This window comes from Diabrotica virgifera, chromosome 8 (assembly GCF_917563875.1).
Source record: "Diabrotica virgifera virgifera chromosome 8, PGI_DIABVI_V3a".
Taxonomy (NCBI): domain Eukaryota; kingdom Metazoa; phylum Arthropoda; class Insecta; order Coleoptera; family Chrysomelidae; genus Diabrotica; species Diabrotica virgifera.
Window position 1 is genome coordinate 55405992 of NC_065450.1, and position 22613 is coordinate 55428604.

A 22613-nucleotide genomic window follows, 5' to 3' on the forward strand; every position below is an offset into this window, starting at 1 on the left:
ATAATCGCAGTAGTCTTGCTGAGACATTCTAGTATTGTGGTATTTCGAATCTTCTTTATCCAATAAACTCTTAAAATTCTTCTATTGCACCACATTTCGAGAGCCTCAAAGCGATTTAAATCGATTTTATCTGGTCTCTGGCATTGAATTGAATAGATGGCAATAAACAGATTTATTGTGGGACTTTTTCATTTATTATGTTCCAAAGACTTTTAGTAATTTTCGATTCCAAGGAATTCTGCCATATTTATGTTTCAGTTATTCAGTTATCAACAAAATTCACTATTTATGTTCAATCGTAATATCTTTCTTAAAAACAGTGTCAGTAGACACCAGGCGAGGTCCCAAGGATGGGGCAATTGACTCCATTGACCCCCCCTTGGATCCGCGCCTGCTAGAACAAATAGTTTAATAGACTAACATTAGAGCTGCACATTAATAGATATATTCGCCACATGTCAACAGTTTAACCTACATAATAGTATATTATTCAACGAGCATTTAATGATGGCTATTACTCACGATGATGAAGTTTGCTACACGAGCCGTAGGCGAGTGTCGTAATAAATTCATCAAAGTGAGTAACTCATGAGTAACTTGTGAGTAACTTACATGCGAGTAGAATACTACACTTTTTCTACGGCCTTTTTTTATTTTAATTAGTAAAAAATATAATTATCAACTACTCGAGATTTAAATTATAATAATTTACAAAAATACCTAAATGCTGTTTACGTTTAGTACGTGGCTGAATAATTTTTTGTCTACTATTACCAAAATACAGCAAGAAATAGTCAATCCAAGTTCTATTCGTTTCCGAAAAATTATAAGCATAAATTTGTACCTAATGTCAATAAATCTAATAAATAGGAAATGGCTATCGGTGGACGTATTTCAAAACAGTTATATTGTATATTTTTACATTTAACTATATATAATATAATAATATAACTATACATATTATGTTATACCATATTTAACACAATATAACTTAAAAAATAAACACAATATTAGTTATAAATTCTAATTATTAACACAAACAAAATGTGCTAATGTCACTGTCACGAAAATAAATGATAAACGTCAAAATTTTTAGTAAACAAGATATAAACGTAAAAAATATACTGACATTGTTACAGTTAAAATTCCTTTAAAAATTTTTCGAAGTTAATTATTGATATAAATTACAATAATAATTATTGTATTAAATAAACAAGTTTAAGTAATTTTATTTGCAGTTTATATACGATTAATAATATTAAGAGCCGGTTTTTCAGTGCTGGGTTAACCTATTTATTTTTTGGTCACCGAAATATTCATGATTAATCAGTTTTTCAGTATTCTTTTTCTCATGATCATCTTTCAGTGCGTCACAGTTTTTCGATTTCTTTCTAACGCATTAAATTGTATGTGACAGAAAAAAACGCACGTCGGTGATTACATTTCATCGGTGACATTTATAACATTTATTCTAGTTATTCTAGTTGTCGATAGATGGCGCCATAATAAAAAAATATATTTTTTTAATTAGATAATAATATTACAAAATATAATCTGTATAATTTATAAGACTATACAAATCAAAGAAAATACCGTTTTATAAATACAAGAAACACATTTGATTTGTTTTTATTCCAAATTAAAAATAAAATGTGACAACTGTCAGATTTAACTAAAATGTCATGTTAGAATAAATGTCATAAATGTGTATTATCACGGACTTACCCTTTTTCCTATCATTTGTTACGCACTGAAAAATGCTCATGAAAAGGACAATACTAGGTTAGAGCTTAAACTCGTTTAAGTTAACCACGATTTTAACCGATCCTCGTTAGATGGTTTAACTCCTAATTTTGCGGTTACGCTTGCGCATTGGTGCAGTGAATGAATCATGTTTATTTTTTTGAGTACCTGCCTGACAGAAGGGATTAGTTGGGTTATGTTATTTTCTTTCATCGCGGGAAGTACATATTCTAATACCTGCTTATTATTATAAGGAAATTATTATTATTGAAATTATAAATTATTATCGTTATTATATAGGAAGGAATTATAAGGAAATATATTTAAATATAACTGTAACAGGTACCTATGTTTACACTTACTGTAACAGGATTTAATGCATGGTTCCTAGTAATATTTTAAAAAGATTATTTTATATTTGTCTACACAGCAAAATACTTAATTATTTACCAAAGAGTCTGACTTCTTATTTCCTGGTCAATCTGTTCAAATGGTGATAAGACCGTGGTATTTGACAAACAAAATCGGAAGAAAAGTCTAAATCGTCCCAGTAATTCTAATTCTCTTCTGTTATGAAACCGAGGTAGACGTTATGAACTAAACAAAGATTACGAACTTATGATATTGCATTGCATTAATCATTTTTTTAATTTGGCTTTGGTTATGAAATTGTCTTTTATTTATTTTTCTGTCAAATTCATCATTATTTCTCGAATTGCACATGCGCACGTACAGTTACTGCTGCCAAGAAGAAAAAAAATTGTTAGCTAACCGAGATTTTCTTAACTTGATTTAAAGCACTGAAAAACACTATGAGGATTAAAATACTGGTTAAAATTTAAACTAGGTTAGCTAACCAAAATTTTAACCGCTCACTGAAAAACCGGGCCTAAGTGGCGCATGTCACTTCTAATATTATTAAAAGTGCCATGTACCACTTGAATCTAACTTCAACCCGTGAGTAATGACCCGTGAGTAACTTCAGCCCGTGAGTAATGAACTACTACTCACGGGTAAAGTAATGGGTGCTATTATCTATTAAAAAATAGCGAATAATGAGCATGTTATTAAACGGTCGTAGAAAAATAGGTATTACTTAATGCTTACTCTGTAAAAATGCACATAGTAATAAATTGGGATGTCAGTAAAAAAACGTTTACAAACAACTTCAAGGAACTAAGCAAATTGTAGGCATTAATAGATAGGTATTTTTCTTACCACTCAAAGAACAGCTCTGGAATGAACGCAAAATGAAATAAATTAAGCACAAAATCATTTTCGCCAGCCCATGTTAATTCCCCAAAATAATCACCCACCTCTTCATTTCCCATTGTGGATGATTCCGAAGCATTTTAATTGCCATTTTTCATGTTCCATTAATCCAATTGGAATTGCATCCGGCCATACTTGCAAAGTAAGCGAGAATGTTTTAACCAGGTATGTGAGTTATTAAAGCCTTTTGTTGTTGTACAATTGGTAATTAAGGTGGCGATATTGTGGAATTTCAGCTGACCAGCCAGCATTTTTGGAATAATTAATATTGCGCCGGCCGGGGACATTGTGCGATCTTTGTGTCGATATATGCACGTTTGAATATTAGCTGCTCTCGTTATTGTCTTTGTGGTAACAATCACTAACGGATTTCGGGAATACTTTTGGAATTCTATCGGTCGGCGTAGGTAGTTTGCTGTTTGATACTCTAAATTTCATTTTAGGATAAACCACAATACAAAAATCAAAAATCCTAACAATCAAGGTTTCCATTTTATATTTGGATACTTTTACTAGAAAACAACGAACAATAAATATTGTGGATATAAAAGAGGCAGCATTAAATAGTAAAGGGTGATTCATTTAGAGGTACTTTTTTAAAAAAGAAGAAACAATGAAAAAAATGAATTTTATTTGAATATCTTTATTGTCGTAAAAAAGAACCATTATTTACAATTACTTCTTAAAGATAATTTCTTTCAAATGTTGACCATGACTGTGGTTAAGACAGTCCATTTTAAAGGTCCAATTCTCGATGACGCGTTCGAGCTTTTCGATTGGTATTTGACCAGTGACTAGAGTAATACTGGCCTCCAATGCCTCAATCGTAGCCGGTTTATTCATGTAGACTTTGGACTTGAGGTAGCCCCAAAGGAAAACGACTAGACGTGTGATATGACTGGATATAGGCGGCCAAGTCACTGGTCCGAAGCGTGAAATAAATTGCTCACCGAACCGTTTTCTCAGTAAAGCCATGCTTTCACGGGATGTATGGCAGTTGGCGCCATATTTTTGGAACCAAATGTCACTTTCACATAATTTCTGGTACCAAATAGTCCGTTATCATAGCGCGATAATGGTCTCCATTCACAGTAACATTCTGGCCGGTTCAAAACATGGACGGACGATGACACCGGCCCATAAACCACACCGAACAGTGGTTTTTTCTGAATTTATTGGCAACTCTTGAACCTCTTTGGGTTGCTCATCAACCCAAATACGGGCATTTTGTTTATTCCCGTCCTTATTAAGCCAAAAACGGGTCTCATCGGAAAACATTTTTTTTTGCTCTAAGCGCCCGAAACACATTCCTCATTGAACGCCTATTTTCGTAATACAGCTAAATAATTTCTAGACGTTGTGCCAAGTTAAGTCTTTCTAGGATGAAATGTCAAACAATACTGAATAAGAAAGCAACTTTAGGTGATACCATTCATGCACGATCTCCCAACAAATCCTCACCAAAAAAAGTGGAATGGGACGTTTCATCGCCGCCGGTTCATCGCCGCCGTTTCGATGCCGCCGTTTCGATGCCGCCGGTTCATCGCCAGTCCATTCCATCACCGGCCGTTTCATCGCCGGCCGTTTCATCGCCAGTTAGTCAGTTGATCTTGTATTATGGGAGATGACACGACACGACGTTAAATTCAGTTCAAAACTTATGACAAATAAGTAGATAAAAAATATTATTATATTAATTTACTGTTCTATTTCTACTTCCCCTAAATTTGATACTAAACAGTATTAAATTTGTAGTGTTAAATTATATTTTATATTATAAAAGTTTAAAAGTCTATTAAAAGATTAAGTATGGCAACGGGAATGATATCTCGCATTTCATGGAATTCCTAATTAATAATAAAAATAAATAATAAATGTAACTGTCGAAAATTGGTCGAAAATTCGGAAATATATCAGTTAGCGATTTACTGACTGGCGATGAACCGGCGGCATCGAAACGGCCGGCGATGAATCGGCCGGCGATGAACTGACGGCATCGAAACGGCGGCGATGAACTGGCGGCGATGAAACGTCCTAGACCCAAAAAAGTACCTCTAAATGAATCACCCTTTATTTGGGAAATGCCATATTTAAATACTTGAAATCTGATTCGCGTACATGCTCTAAATTCCATAATTTTTGTTAGCATCTCTAGAAGGTCATTTTTTCTAGTCCAATGTTGGTCCTTAGCCCTGCTACTCCAAAGACACAAGAAACAAAGCCACCTTGTTGTCTGAAAGGGAACTGCTGAGGATTTTCAAACTGTTTGAAGCGAAGGCTAAGTAGTATAGACTGGTTATTAACGAGTAAAAAGCAAATTATATGAAAATGGGTTAGACCAAATATAAAGAACCACAACTGAAGACTACCACAAACAACTAGAGTAAAGAGTATTGCTTCAAAAAGGTGACGCAGTTTAAGTATCTAGGAGTAACCGTAACAAGTAACTTGTTAAGACATTGAGAAGCGAATTTCGAGAGCAAGGAAGACTTTAGGAACCCTACATAAATTACTAAGAGCAAAAAACCTCTACAGCGGGCAAAATTGAGACTACAGGGAGCAGTGGTCCAGTCCACAGTCCTTTACGAAAGCAAAACATGGGTTATGAAGAAAATTTGTTGAACATCTTGGAGCAGAGCGTTCTAAAGACGATAAAGTTGCAAGAGACGAACAAATGCAGAGATCATAGAGCTGTGCCGGAAACTAGCCGATTAGAGAAACTATATACTTTTGTACGACTGACCAAATTAAACCCACTTGATTATCTATAAAATAAGAGTAAACCTCTGCCTTAATTTCTGAAGAAAGATTTATGAAATGGCGATTTATAAAATATTTGTTCTCTCTTTGATTCACGTACATTCTCATTTGATTTTAGATTTATTTTTATCAATCATCATTCACTTTGCCTTATCCCTATGCGGAGTCGGCTTCACTAATTGCATTTCTCCACACAATTCTATCCTGGGTCATATCAATATTAATCCCCTTTATCAACATGTCCTGCCTAATCGTCTCCCCCCACGTCTTCTTTGGTCTTCCTGTCCTACTCCTTCCAGGAACTTGCACTTCAGCTACTCTTCGTATTGAATGATTAACGTCTCGACGTTGAACATGACCAAACCATCTCAACATAAGCTCTCTCATTTTGGCATCAATTGGTACCATACCTAGACTCCCCGTAATATACTCATTTTTAATTTTATCCTTTCTTGTCACTCCACTCATCCATCTAACTAAGCATTGTCATCTCCGCCACATGCATTCGTTGTTCCTCTTTCTTTTTCACTGCCCAACATTCAGTTCCGTACATCATAGCCGGTCTTATGGCTGTTTTATAGAATTTTCCTTTCAGCTTCATTGGAACTTTTCTGTCACACAACACACCACTCGCTTCCTTCAACTTCATCCATCCAGCCCTAGTTCTACTGCATGCATCTACATCTATTTCTCCATTACTCTGTAATACCGATCCCAGGTACTTAAAACTATTGCATTTTACAATCAGTTCACCATCCAAAGATACAATTTTATTTGTAGTAACTCCATCTTTAAATGAACATTCCAAATACTCTGCCTTTGTCCTACTAAGTTTTAAACCTTTTTCCTCCCGAGCTCGTGTCCACTGTTGCAGTTTTTGTTCTAAGTCTCTGTCACTATTTCCTACTAACACGACATCATCAGCATACATTAGACACCATGGAATGTTACCCTGTAGTTTCGCTGTTATTTGGTCCAAAACTAATGAAAATAAATACGGGCTAAGCACCGACCCTTGGTGCAATCCTACTTTCACATTAAATTTATCAGTCTCTCCCACACTTGTCCTAACACTAGGGCACTAGGGCACACTTTACATATGCGCCAGGGACTCCTTTCTTATTGAGTGCCCACCACAGAATCTCTCGAGGAACTCTATCATATGCTTTCTCAAGTTCAATGAATACCATATAAGCGTTTGTTTCTTTACTCTTGTATTTTTCCATCAACTGCCTTATAATGAAAATTGCGTCTGTTGTTGATCTGCCCTGCATAAAGCCAAATTGATTCTCGGATATGTAGGTCTCTTCACGTATCCGTCTATCAATCTCTACTCTCTTCCATATTTTCATGTTGTGGCTAAGCAGTTTTATAGCCCTGTAGTTTGTACACTGCTGTATATCTCCCTTGTTTTTGTAGACAGGTACTAGTATACTGCTTCTCCCTTCGTCCGGTATTTGTCCAACTTCCATAATTCTATTAAATAAACCTGCTAGCCACTTTATTCCTGTCTCTCCCAATGCTTTCCATACTTCCCCAGGAATATCATCCGGTCCTACCGCTTTTCCTTTCTTTATAAATATTTTGAAACGCTTGAGCCACTTCCTCGTTTGTTATTTTGGTGACCATTGCTGCTACTGTATCCGTTGGCTCCACAGGCTGTCTGTCAAATTCTTTATTTAATAAGCTGTCAAAGTACTTTCTCCATCTCTTTTTGACATCCTTTTCGTGAACTAGTATTTTATTATTTTCATCTCGGATACATCTAATCTGATTAGAATCTTTTGCTTTCTTTGCTCTCTGTTTGGCTATTTTATATATCTTCGTTTCGCCTTCCCTGGTATCAAGTTGATCGTATAGGTTTGAATACGCTTCTGCTTTAGCTTTTGCTACTGCTACTTTCGCTTCCTTTTTCGCGACCATATAGTTTTAAAGGTCTGTGTTGGATCTGGTTTCTTGCCACTTTTTATATAATTTACATTCTCTTTTATTTTTCCTTGAACTTCGTTTGACCACCACCAAGTCTCTTTATCCTCAAACTTTTTTCCTGACGTTTTCCCCAGTATTTCAATAGCAGTCTCTCTAATACTACTGGCCATTTTTCTCCAAATTGTAGTAGGGCTTCTTTTCATGTTCCAACATATTTTCTCTACTATTCTTTCCCTGAATAGACCTTCTTTCTCATCTTTTAGCATCCACCACTTGATTTTTTGTGGTCCTCTTCGATATTTTGCTTTAGTTTCACTTTTTACTTCGATGTTCAGAACAAGCAGCTTATGTTGTTGGCTTACTGTCTCACTAACTATTACCTTGCAGTCCTTGCATTCACGTATGTCTTCTTTCCTTATCATGAAATAGTCTATTTGGAATGGTGTTGTCCACTTTTGTACGTAATAAGTTGAGTTTCTCTCTTTTTAAAGAATGTGTTAACAATCGCCATATCTAGTGCTGTTGCTAATTCAAGCATATCATCTCCAGCTTCATTTGTAGTTAAAAAGCCTAATCCCCCATGCATTGCTTCGTATCCTGCCTTGGCTTGGCCCACATGTGCATTGAAATCACCTCCTATTTATTTATATCAATATACGCCTTTATTAATTAGAGTTATCGCAATGATATGAAATGATTGTAATTTCGAAACGAATCTATTCACGTAAATTTTATTTCGTTTGAGTGACAATTTTCCATAAGAAGTGTGCGATGTCGTTTTATTTAGGTATATTTTAATATCATCCTTCCATGATTTCAGTGAGCTTAACTTTTATCAGTTTGTGATCTTCAATTAATGAAGTCGAGAACATTCTATTCGAATGCGATTAAACCAAAACGTAGAGAAGTAAATACGCATCTTTAGGTCAATCTGTATGACACGGGTAATGATTGATGACCTTTATGAGTTAATCTCTTTCTATATGCTTCGGAGTCCATTAACAGATGAATGAAATGGACACTGAATAATTGCAGTTCGAAATTCTTAACCGAACGGTCGAGCGTCTGTATTAGATTAATAATTTTTAATTTAAGAGGGACTATGTTAATTGCGTTTAGATTAAAAACCTACCCTTTACCACATTATGGAAGAATAGGCATTTGCTTATCCTAAAAAACCCACAAAAACTACAGGGCAAGACGAAATATCAATAGAACTATTAAAACTAAATAGGAATCGCATATTAATGTTCCGGAAATTTCACAGCCTAAGGCTAAGGCTCCACGGGCGGGAAATTGACGCTAGCAGTAGCAGTAAAATGAACTTAAGGTTCCGTGGAACGGAATAGGGATAGCCGAACTGTACCGACTACAAGACTTGTGCGTAGTCGGTTCAGTTCGGCTATTCCCATTCCGTTCTGCGGAACCTTAAGTTCATTTTACTGCTACTGCTAGCGTCAATTTCCCGCCCGTGGAGCCGTAGCCTAAAGGAAATATACAGTGTGGGCCAAAGAAAACAGTCCACCTCGATATTTGACAGTAGTTATTACATTTTAAGAAAATGCCGAAACAGGTCGATTTTTGATCTAAGGGGACATATTTTTACGGTACACATATCTGTCATTTGTCAACCCCTCCCTTCCACTTCCCCCACTCGCCCTCTCCTTATTTTTAAATAGAGAATAGAGGTTGTGTGCTAGCTCATTTGAAAGGTTATTTAATTATTTATTCAGTAATATTAACATTGACATAATTATTTATACAGGGTGTCCAAGAAAAATTATTTTTAATTAAATTAATTGACACAAAAAGAAGAATGTATGTATTTTATTTAACTCAAAATACATTCTACCTCTGACAGAAAACAGAAAAAAATGTTTATTTGATAAATAAACATTGTTGCTTAAAAAAATTGAAGAATCTCAGATGCAGAATCCACCAATTTAATAAGAATTAAAAATGGTAAATAGTATTTTAAAACTGAGATTTTTCGTGTTGAAAGTTCTTACTGGTACATCCTTAATCTGCGACTTTTTCAATTAATAAGACAGCAGACGACGAATATAGAAAACGAAAGGGAAACGATCACATTTCGCTTTCATTCGTCTAGGAAAAACGGACAGCAGAGGAACTTTCAGTACTCAAATCCGAGTAAAGGAAATAAAAATAATAAATGATGGTTTTGCTTGTTTTCGATTCAGAGGGTTGCACACCAGCTAGACAGGCTGTTTCTACCATTTCAGGCGTCCTCAGTAGCTTTCGTTAGTGTGCCTACCTCTGTGTTACCTCAGCCGATTTGCCACAACTATCAAATACCAATTTCAGTGCAACGTATATAATAGACTGCCCAGTGTACTCAACAGCAAGATCGACAGCGAAAATACAACAAAATCTTAAAGAAGCTTTAATAGAAGACATTGGTACAACAACAACCTTTCTCAGAAATTGTAAACTGTATTCGCTGTGTGCAAGTACTTGGAGGGGATACGAGAAACGATCGTGCGCGAATAGCGGAGAAATCTTGCAACTTTCTTAACATATTTATATTTTTTTAAATAATTCATATTGTTAATTGAAATTGTCAAATTGACGTATATTTTATACCTACTGTCATTGAAGAAAATGGGATTTCGCAAATGATGTGTTATAAATTGTAAAAATTATATGTTGCTCCACAATATTGACATGATGTGAAATTATTAAAGTGAATTTAATCAATGGTATTTAGCTTTGTAGTACAATGTTTACCTTTTAATAACATAACCTCAATCTAACTTTTTCTTCTTATTCTTTTTTGCGCTGTGGCCTTGACAATTATCCAGTAACCAGGACTAATATAATTGGCCAATGTAATTAAAAGTGCTACAAATGTTGCTGAGCTATGAAACCAGGTGTCGCTCTTCCGAACTTGCACGGTCCCAATAACAAACTGTAATATTTCACAAAATGTATGTATTTTTCAAAACTGCTTTGTATGTTAATACCTATGTTATTTTTAAAAAACTTTTTCTAAAATAAAAAGAAACCACCCCGTAAATAAACCTAGGGGATGATGCAGTCAAAAAAAGTACCGGTGAACCAGAATAGAAAAGTCGTGGATATACTGCGCACTAACAAATTTCAAATTACGGCTCAGAGAGCTCAGTTGATCGACAACCGCTTAGCTGTTTTTGTGTGGATAGTTTCACCCTAGTAATGATTCGCGACGTTGACAAATTTTGTGTAAACACTCAATTTTTAAGAATTTTTAATAATAGTAATTTTGATTTTTTAAATTATTTAATCTAAAAATGGATCAAAGTGTAAAGTAAAGAGAAAAATGTTGACTTTGAATTACAAATTTTAAATAATTACATGCAACTCGTTATAAACAATAATTCATGTAAAAATTTCAAAAGAAATCGGGCAATATTTGTAGGAACCTTGGCAACGCTGTAATTTAATTTTTAAGCCTCCAAATGAATTCTGCATTCCTTTTCCGACGTGCGCGCAGTTCACGTCTATTCTTATTCTGGTCGAACTGTACCATTAGAATAAATAAATGCCTCAGAAAATTACAGGGTAGTAATTTAAAAAATCTAAATAAAAACTCACCACCCATGTGTCCGTTTTCGTAAGGATAGTCTCCGTTGTCAATGCGATGTTTTTTGAGCTGTTGTTGATGTTGGAGGTGCGTTGCGGCCAGACTGAGTCCCACTGGTGCTCTCTTTGGTGGACGACCAGGCCTGGAACTGCAAAATAGTAGAGAATTACTGTTGTAAAAAACACGGTGTAAGACAATATAAATCTTTTTTACAGATATAAAGCAAACGCCGATTATAGTGAAGTTTCAACCGGTGTGCAAATGACGTATATTCGCCTAGAGGCGCTGTATTCTTCTCACAACTAGAAACTATACTACGTTCATTCCCAAGATAATCTGACACGCCAGTTCCAGATGCCTTATCAGTGGGTGGGGGAAATTAATTTCTAACCAATAACAACGATTGCTGCCAGAAACTGATCACGTCTCTGAAACTGGCGTCTGGACTTATCTTGCGAATGAACGTAGCATAGAAACTGTGCTGTTCTGATAGACTTGACCCTACACTGGTTAATTGCCACCATTTACCAATGCCGAAAAAATGGCTCTTTTAAAACCTGCGAGGCGAAACTTCACCAGAATTAGTGTTTGCTATAACTTTTTTGAATATTTTTGTAATTATTGAAAATAATTATTATTCAAACCATTACTCATTTTCATAAGATACTTATATAAAATTTGTTCTTACAGTTATTTGTTTTTAGCTTTATTAATAGTCGGAAAATCCATTTTTTGTTTCTCTTTAATTATGTTAAAAGTCATTCACCTCGTAAGCCCCCCATAGTCACGAAACCAAAAAAAAGAAACAATATGAATATCTACTAGATACTCACAGGAAAAGTTGAAAAGCTACAAGTATTGATTTGTCTTTATAATATCATTATATTTGCTATCAAAACTCATATCTATTATAATAAACCAAAGATTTATCCATCTTACATAATCGAATGCCTCCTGGTAGTCAACAAAGCATATTATCATAGATAGTTGAAATTCTCTCGACTATTAAATGAGTTTATCTTGGAGTCTCAGTTAATGGAACTAATGATAGAAGCATCGTAATCAGTGAAAGAATCCAGGCAGGAAACAGAGCCTAATGGAAATACAATAACTTCCTAAAAGATAAGAAGCTTACTCAGAATACTAAACTGAAGATTTACAAAGCAGCAATTAGACCAGTAATCACATATGGTGCTGAGGTAATGTGTCTGACTCAGAAAGAGGTAGAAAGATTGAGGATCCTAGAGAGGAAAATAATTCGGAGGATAGCAGGCCCACTAGATTTAGGGAATAATGAATTTAGAAAACTCATGAACCACGAAGTAAGAGGACTCTGAAAGGAGAAGACATCATCAGATTTATCAAGGCACAGAGACTCAGATGGATGGGACATATAGAAAGGAGAAATCCAGAAGCCACCATCAAGAAAATTTCCAAATGGAGACCTGTATCAGGCAGACCACGAGGAAGACCCAAAACTAGATGGGAGAACCAGATAGTCGAGGACCTTAAGAAGATGGGAGTCAGAGAATGAGCAACCATAAGCAAAAACAAGAACGAATGGAGAAAAATTGTAGAAGATGCCAAGTCACACCACCAATTGTAACACCAAAATGTTAATGCGGATTGATTCACCGCGACAAACGAATCGGAAGAGCCCAAAGAGGGCGGCAATCACTCAGCTAGGAGTGTGGATGCCATGATGATGATTAAATGAGTTAAGTTAGGTTCATGATTTGCTCACGTGTATCTATTCCCTTTACAAACCCCGCTTACTCCTGCGGTATTTGATATTTGAAGTTACTCTACTGGCATTTGTTATTAGTGACAATGTACGAAAGTTTTCACATCTGGTAGTGGCTCCTTTTTTGTGTAGTGGATTATAAGTTAGAGTCTTCTTCTTAGAGTGCCTGTCCGTTCCGAACGTTGGCGATCATTCTGGCTATGATGACTTTGTTAGTTGCTATACGGAATAGTTGTGTTGAGGTCTTTCTCTACCATGCTCTCAGATTAGCCAGCCAGGATATTCTTCTTGATTGTATCTGCCTTGATTTCTCATTATATGTTTCAAGTACCGTACCTTACGGCCCTCTACGATGTTGACCAAATCTGCGGTTGTGTTTATGCTCCGTAGCAGTTCTTCCTTGGTGACTTTGTCTGTCCATGGTATCTTCATGTACAACCATAGCTCAAAAGCCTGAAGTTTTGATAGAGTTTCCGCCTTCAATGTCCACGTTTCTACTCCGTATAGAAACACTGAGTACACGTAACATTTAAGGAGCCATATTTTTATTTCTAGGGTGAGGTCATGGCTCTTGAACACAGAGCTCATAGTCAAGAATGCACATTTTTCCTTTCCGATGCGACATCTAATCAGTTGGTATTGTCCCACGACTCATTTATTATATTTCCCAAGTAGTTGTGAGACACGTTCAATTCTCATTTGGTTCACATACAGATTTGCTCCAGTTTTACTTGCTGATGATCATTAGCTTGGTTTTGCTGGTATTTATATCCAGTCCATATGTTAAAGTACACCAATCAAATGGCCATTTCCCGAATTCCAAACAGCGACACAGATAAAATGGATGATGTAATACTTTGTCACTTAATGACTTCAGCAGAGCAGAGTAAATAGTGAACAGTTAAACAGAAATAGGAACAACGGATGCATGTGGCGGAAATGGGAATGATTAGTGACAAGAATTAAGAATGCGTGTAGTAGGGAACATCTAGAGGTGGCACAAAATTAAAATCATAATAAGAGAGCCTAGGTTAAGATAGTTTAGACACATATTCAACTTTGGAAGGTTGATCACCCAACATGAAGAATTTATAAGTAACAGGTTCCTGAAAGGAGTTGGACAGAAATACCAAAAATTACTGGCTAAAGAAGACGCTACAGACTGATATTAGTATGAGCCAGGAGAGAATATTATCGACAAATGTAATTAGGGAAGTCGACCGTTCTTTGAGAGTTGAAGCAATGTACAAAAATGTATAGCATGAAAAATAAACAAAAATGTTTTATTATTTTCCTAACGTTCTAGACGTATTTCATATAATTATAACACATCATCATTTAATCTTCACTTGTCCACTGCTGGACATAGATCGCATTCATAACACATAGTGTCGATAAAATTACAATTTTCTTGAACATTGTTTAACACTATTATTGTAAGAAGGTATACATAAATTAATACAAACTTTTGAAAAAAAATACATTATTCCTTGACGTTTATAACAAAAACTAAATGAACTCAGTCAAATATATTATGTATTAATAAACACACCTTACATAACAAACACAATACATAAATATTACTTAGAAACGGTCCAGCAATCCACAAAACCAATCATACAATTCGGTATTCCAATCACTTCCATAAATTCGATTACCAGACGACGAAGTAATAAATGTAATAGAGCGAGACAATAAACGCGAGCGCGAGATCAAATAAAATACCAACTTTCTGGTAATTGAGTTGTATATGAGACATATAAGAAAGTATGACAGTAGATAGAGTCCGGAAATGAAGGTAATAAATCAAAGGGGGTTCGATTTGTCGAGTGAACTGACCGCGAGATATCTGATATTTGCGACCGGACGCCACCTAATGGATGGAGCTGTCAACAAACAGACAAACCTTGTCCGTACTAGCCACCCTCTATATTATTTGTCTTGTAATAGAGACCTTTGAGGTCAAGGAGATTAAGATGGAAAAACTATTCTAAAATATTGTTTGTATAAACTACAAATTCAGTTTGATGTAATCGATTTGTTCGTTCTATGAAAATGGACAAACTGTGTTATAGTCCAGGGTCCAGGACTGTTTCATGGCCTGTCAAAGTCTACGGAGTTTCGAGCTTTCGAGTGTATTGGTATGTATTAATTTTGACCCACTGAATTCAAATTTAGAAAAAGTAGAAGGAAATAAGATAGAACAAAACAAAAATCAACACACCCCACAAGAGCAACAGGAACAGATAAAAAATATAACACAAAAATAATTAACAAATGCAATCAACAAAATCAAGATGGGAAAAGCACCGAAATAACTGCAGAAAAGGTCAAATATATGAATGAAGAAAGACAACAAGAATTACTAAACATCACGAACCAAGCTAAGAAAGAAAAGAAAGTACCACTAGACTGGAAGATAGGCATTATAACACCATTGTATAAAAAATGAGATAGCAAAGAATGCTCAAACTATAGAGGAATAACACTTGGACGCACAGTAGGAAAACTTTATGCTAGTATACTAGAAAACAGGCTAAGAGAAAAACTAGAAAACACCTTTGCGGAGAGCCTGAGTGGTTTCAGAAAAGAAAGAGGGACGAACGATCAGATTTTCATAATGAGACAAATAACAGAAAAAGCTCTTAAAACAGAAAAATAAATACATGCATGTTTCATACATATGGAAAAAGATTTCGACAGAATTCAAAGAGAAGATATTTTTGGAAAATACTAGAGAAGAGAAAAATTGAAGAAGATCTAAATAGGATGCATTAAGAGTTTATACGAAAAAACAAAAAGCTATGTAAGGACAAGAAATGAAAAATCAAAAGTATTCGACAGCAACATTGGATTAAAACAGGGTTGTGTCCTGAGCCCACTAGTCTTTAACCTAGTACTAGATGACGTAATAAAAAAATGCAAACACAAATGGAGAAAATATAATGTAGGATATTGGAAGTTGAGAATGATACGAATAACAGAATCATTGGGGAGTCAGAAAAACAATTACAACAAAATATAAACATATTGTATGAAGAGCTAAAAATTAGAAACATGAAAATAAACAAAAGAAAAATTAAAAACAATGATAATGGGAAGACAAAAAGGAAAACATAAAATAGAAGTAGATGGCAAGCAACTTGAACAGGTAGATAGATGTAAGATATAAGTATTTGGGGGTAATCATAAGCCGGGATGGAAAATTAAAAGATGAGATAAATGAAAGAATTGCAAAGACTGGTAAGATGTACAATACTATTAAGAGTAACTTTTTAAAAAAGAAAGAAATACCTAAGCATATAAAAACGGAAATATTAAAAAATATTGTGAAACCCACCCTAACCTATGCCTGTGAATCTTGGGCATTAACAAAAAGGCAAAAGAATAGACTTATGAACACAAAATGAGATGTTTGAGAAGAATAGAGGGAAAAACAGGGAAAGATAAAATTAGAAATCAAACCTTCAGAAAAAATCTGAAAATACGCCCAGTTACAACAACCATCGAACAAGGACAACTTAGATGGCTCGGACATGTACTGAGAAGAGGAGAAGAAACAATAGTAAGACAGATATATGAAGCGAGAGATTTGGCAAGAAAGAAGAGAGGAAGACCAAGAAAGACGTGGACAGAAGAAGTGAGGCAAGCGGCCGACAAAAGAGGAATAAAATGGGAGGAAACAAAAGCATTGGCCATGGATAGAAGGAAATGGAAGGAGATGTGTAAGAAAACGACGGAGAACCTAACTCCGTAAGAACTCACACCGAAAGGTAGACGAGTTCTGGATTAAGTAAGTAAGAATTCAAATTTAAAACTTACTTTTGCTTTAGCGTTAGCCACATCGGATACTTGTCACGGTAATTATCTTAAGTGCTTAAGATAAGATATTGTTTTGTTTTGAATGCACCGTGTTTTCCACTAGGAATACTAACCGGGACTCTGCCGTCTCCAATTTTTGCTGAACGACAAAGAACTGGTCGGTTTAAAAAGTTTAGAATAACTACGCGAAGGAAGCCTTTTTTACCGTACGAATACTGTCACAACTCCTTCAAGATGATAATGGTACCCTTGTTTCCACTCGAACTATTCTAAGATCTATAAAAACATTTGGTTTGGTATCTAGACGTCCTTTGAAACATCATTGACCTTACGATATCGACTTTACAGATTAGATTGAGTTAGAGCATATTTAAATTCGAGAGATAAATGGTATTCAGCATTATTCACAGTCGAGTCCAGATGTTGCCAATTTTCAAATAGCCATTGAGTACGTGTATGGACAACAGCAAGGGTAGCAGTAAATCAAAGACCGGTCAGATGGTTCATCCATTTGGAGGTGGTGGTGTTATGGTTAAGTTGGAATGAGTTTCGGTGGAAGAACAGATCTCTACCTTTGCCATGACACTATAAATGGTGATATGAACAGACAGGACATTATTGACCATATTATTGTTAATTTTCATACAGCCATTGGGTATCAGTTTTTTTTCTCGACGATAATGCTCGACCATATAGATCAACAGTTGTTGAAAAAAATAGGGATTTGCATGGAATTTCTCATTTTTTTCTAACATTTTAGAGATTTTTATACAAAGTTTGATAAAACAATTTAACATTTTAGTAAACATTAAGAAATAATACCAAACACTGTTTTTAAACGTTAATCTGTATTTCTTGATTAAGATCAGAGCATTCTTGAGGCTTCAATTTTTATTATTATAAAAAATTATAGAGTAATCATTGCATGTTGTGGGAGAATTCTCATTCCATACTCGTCCCGTGGTTGTTGAATCTCAATTACTTGATATTTACTTAAAAACACAGCGAGACAAGACGAAATTACAGTTCCTGAAGGTTATCAGTCGTTTACAAGAAAAGAAGAAAAATACTGTGTTGGTTTATGAGAATAAAACTTATCGATTGCAGACAATAAAGCACTAGTCGTGACATAAATGGCTGGAGGAAGAGTGCACGGCCTTAATCTAAGCACAGTGTGGTTTTCTATTATGTTGTCAGAATGATACAAACGGCCCCAATAACCGGCGAAGCTCAGGGAGAGCCGGCTACCGGACAGCTGATAAACAATACTGGCCCTCTAGCTATCCCAAGTTGCCTCGCTGATTCATGACGATACCCAACTCTAAACGGCCGACATAGATTCGGCTTAAGAGCTGGGAGAAGAAGGTTTAGAGACGTTCTCGTTACTTTGGAGCATTTACACTTTGCAGTAACGTATGTAAGTTTTAGCACAAAATTCAACAAAAACAAAATAATATCAAGTTGCCTTTGGAAACAAAGTTTGTTTACTTTGTTTATTATCAGTTACTCTACGAAACTACAAAGGATTTCCGACTTAGGAACTGAACTGTCAATGAGAATTGCATTTTCAAAATAACCGAAGTTCAAGGATGAACTCAGTCAATTGAATTATAGATTAACTTAGTTATGAGAAATCGGCCCGTACAAGGTTAGTGAAATGTCTCCACCAAGGCACCAGAACAGACGCTTCTACGTAACACTCCAGTCCAAGAACACGCGGTGGAGGGGCCAAAAAAATAGACTCCCACATGAAAGTGTCCTCGAACCGATTCTATAAAACATATACAACTATAAACGCATAAACCAACAAACAAGGCAATTTATTTACGCTGATAATACAGCTGAGGCAGCTCAAGGAAGAACCTTCAATGAAGTCGAAGCAAAACTGACAGATACGTTTGGAGACTTAGCACTATACTACGATGAAAATCATCTGAAACCCAATCCCACAAAAACCCAGGTGTGTGCTTTCTACCTTAGAAACAAGTATGCCCGAAAGACTGAATGACGCTGGAGATAAAATTACGTGGTCAGAGGCTTTAACACTGTCGTATCGATACCACTGTCAATATGTCAAGAAAATAGGAAGTGTCAGAAATAATAGCCTCCATAAAATAACTAATACAAAATGGGGAGCACAACCACACACTCTTCGCACTTCTGCCTTAGCATTTGCTTTTCGGCTTCGGAGTTTGGAGCACCTTCTTCTTCTTTAGGTACCGTCTCCTGTAAGGAGGTTGGTAGTCATCACAGCTATTTTCACTTTTGAGATTGCAGCTCTGAACAAGTCGACGGAACTGCAATTATACCACTTTCTCAGATTGTTGAGCCAGGAGATGCGTCTTCTTCCAATATTTCGTTTTCCCTTGTATTTTTTCCTGCAATATGGTTTGTAGCAACACATATTTATCCCCTCTCATAACGTGGCCGAGATATTGTAACTTTTTTACCTTAATCGTATTCATGATTTCCTTTTCATTTTTCATCTTTCTGAGGACCTCAACATTTGCTATTCGGTCTATCCAATTTATTTTTAATATTCTTCGGTAGGTCCACTATAGCGAAACGGGACCAGAGATCATAATGGAGGAAATCGAACAAGCAATACGAAACGCAAAAAACGGAAAAACTCTAGGTCCAGACGAAATACCTGCAGAATTACTGAAATGTCTAGACGATGAAACTCTACCTGTACTACTGGATCTGTTTAATGAAGTATATAAAACCGGAAAAATACCTCAGGAATGGTTGGTGTCCACCTTTGTAACAATACCTAAAACAATATATGCCAAAGATTGTTCAGAATATAGCCATATCACTAATAAGCCATACCCTCAAAATATTTCTAAAGGTGATTCATGGAAGATTATACAGAAAGCTAGAAAATGATACGGATGATACCCAATTTGGGTTCCGCAAAGGACTTGGAACAAGAGAGGCATTGTTTGCATTTAATGTCCTCTCTCAAAGATGCTTAGATATGAACCTGTATATTTATTCCTATTTCATCGACTTCGAAAAAGCGTTCGACAGAGTCCGACATGAAAAACTAATAGAATTATTGAAAAAAAGAGATATAGACAGACGAGACTTACGAATTATCATCAATCTGTATTGGAATCAAAAGGCCAATATAAAGATAGACGAACAAGAGTCCGAGAATATTGATATAAAGAGAGGGGTAAGACAGGGTTGTGTACTGTCGCCGCTACTGTTTAACGTGTACAGTGAAGCCATATTTCAGGAAGCGATAGCGGAACTAAGTAATGGAATCTCTATAAACGGAAGAACAGTAAATAACATAAGATTCGCTGATGACACCGTTATAATGGCAGACACCCTTGAGTCGCTACAAGAATTGTTAAATAGAATTAACGATTATTGCATTCGATATAGACTCAAAATAAACAAGAAAAAACTAAATTTATGATTGTCTCAAAAACACAACATGGAAATGAAAGGTTAATACTAGAGCAAACCCAAATAGAAAAAGTAAATACATACAAATATCTGGGAACCTGGGTTGATGACAAAAATGACCAAAGCAAAGAAATTAAAGTCCGAATTGAAACTGCAAGTCAAGCATTTATAAAAATGAAGACACTGCTTACAAACAAAGACCTTCAGTTGCCTCTCAGATTGAGGGCTCTAAGATGCTACATATTTTCTATATTACTATACGGAATGGAAGCTTGGACATTGAAAAGGCAACATATAAGAAAAATAGTAGCGTTCGAAATGTGGTGTTACAGAAGAATGTTGAAAATTCAGTGGGTTCAAAGGATTACCAATGTTGAAGTACTACGACGTTTAAATAAGGAGTTAGAAATTATGAACAGTATAAAAACAAGAAAACTAGAATATTTGGGTCACGTTACCAGAGGAGAGAAATATGAGCTGCTGAGAGTTATTATGCAAGGAAGGATCCAAGGAAAAAGAAGCATAGGAAGAAGACGCATCTCCTGGCTGAGAAACCTTAGAGAATGGTTTAACTGTAGTTCATTACAACTGTTCAGAGCAGCAGCCAACAAAGTGACCATAGCCATTATGATATCCAACCTCCGCTAAGAGATGGAACTTTAAGAAGAAGAAGGTAGGTCCACATCTCCAATGCTTCAAGTCGATCGCTTATTTCTTTCTTTAAGGTCCAGGCCTCCACCCCATACTGCAGCACCAATGTGGGCAAACTCTGCTCACTCAAAAAACGTCGACGTGGCTTTAAATGAAAAAGTTCCTATAATATCGGTTCGCCTCAAACCGACACCTATCGTAGACGTCTACCCCATAGTTATAATCGCTCTTCCACCACGTATCAAGAGACAGTTCACGTCAGAGGTAGAACGAAAGAAGCATGAGATAGATAGAAGGCATCCCTTCATTTGTATGACCACCAGATTCAGTCAAGTAGACTAAGATCTCGGAAAAGCTTTCTGAAAAAATCAAGATCCATCCCCGAAGCGCCAGAGATGCTCCGAATACACTTATGGTCAGCTACCACAACACATTTTGCACCCTCAGAAAAAAGGGCTGCTGGATACAATTTACCGTATTCGACATGACAAGCGCTAAACAGAGTTAACTTGAACCTGAAAAAACATGGAGATACCAAGAGGATGATACCTGCGACTGTGGCGCGGTTCAGAATAGTCATCATCTACTATCACGCACAGAGATGAGAGAGACCTGCACAAAAGAAGACTCAATTTTAGCAAATGACAGCCACACACTAAGGAATGTTGCATACCACAAAAATATTTACTATAAGTAACGAAAGCCTCACAAAAAAGTAATAACCCTGTGTATGGAATTTTAAAGAGTTGTTCAGTAATGAGCATATTATACGGTAACAAAATATTTAATTTTATGGTTATAACAGTTCTTCGCAACCAGTTTTTATATGGTTACACCTCTAGTCGTAATACGGCCAAACAAATGTTCCTATATCTACACGCAATATTTCAAACGGAGCTTTTTATTTTCTCACTAGATGTTTTGTTAGAAATTTATCAGCGTCGGTCTGGATGATAAGTTGCCCTCAGATCATGCTATCGTCTCATTCTATGTCTGAAGATGATACATATGCCATTTTGGCACAAAAAAATAACAAAAAAGACCAACATTTCAGCAAAAGATTTATTCTTATCATATTAGAGTAATATTTCCGGTAAATGGAAATAAATGAGTGCTTGTATTATGTGGATATTATTAGTTAACTTGGGGGTACAAAGGTGGATAGTATTAAATTTGTTAAATTTTCAGGAAAATTTTCTGTGGCAAACAACTTGGACAGATATACTATTTCAACAATCGTCAACCGTAAATAGATTGTCGTTTATGTTTTTTTGCTCTTCTGGGCAGTAGACAAATATAATAATTAATTATATTTCAGATCTTTCAGATGCTTTCTAATACTAAATTTTTTGCAAAATTAAAGAGTTGTGGTTAACGCTACTATGCCCCAAAAAACAGGATTAGGAAACTAAAAAATAGTCCATGTACACTATATACAGTAATATAGAGTGTAGAGTTGTAGAGGAATAATTATATCAACAGAAATATTTTACTGGCTGGTGAATAAATAAAAGTCAGATATATTATTGTATTATCCATCCATCCGCTATTCAGATTAACAAAAATGACTCCAAGACGAGATAAGTGAAGATAGAAAACTATACTTTTAAAAGAGTTTAAAAATAATTTAAATATTTGGGAGTAATTATGAATGGCAAAAATAAGAGAAGTGAATCAGTAACGGAGCGA

The 22613-nt window shown here is 35.6% G+C and overlaps 1 protein-coding gene across 2 annotated transcripts in view; it reads right to left on the minus strand.

Annotated features, from left to right (window-relative positions):
* LOC114330076 (dachshund homolog 2) overlaps nt 1-22613 on the minus strand; it is a 1215300-nt gene that overhangs the window by 883923 nt on the left and 308764 nt on the right. The window contains exon 2 of one of the 2 annotated variants that reach the window (XM_050657910.1): nt 11299-11429. In XM_050657910.1, the coding sequence (XP_050513867.1) occupies nt 11299-11429 (131 nt within the window). Of the gene's footprint in view, nt 1-11298; nt 11436-22613 lie in introns of both variants that reach the window. The other variant, XM_050657909.1, reaches the window with a different exon arrangement.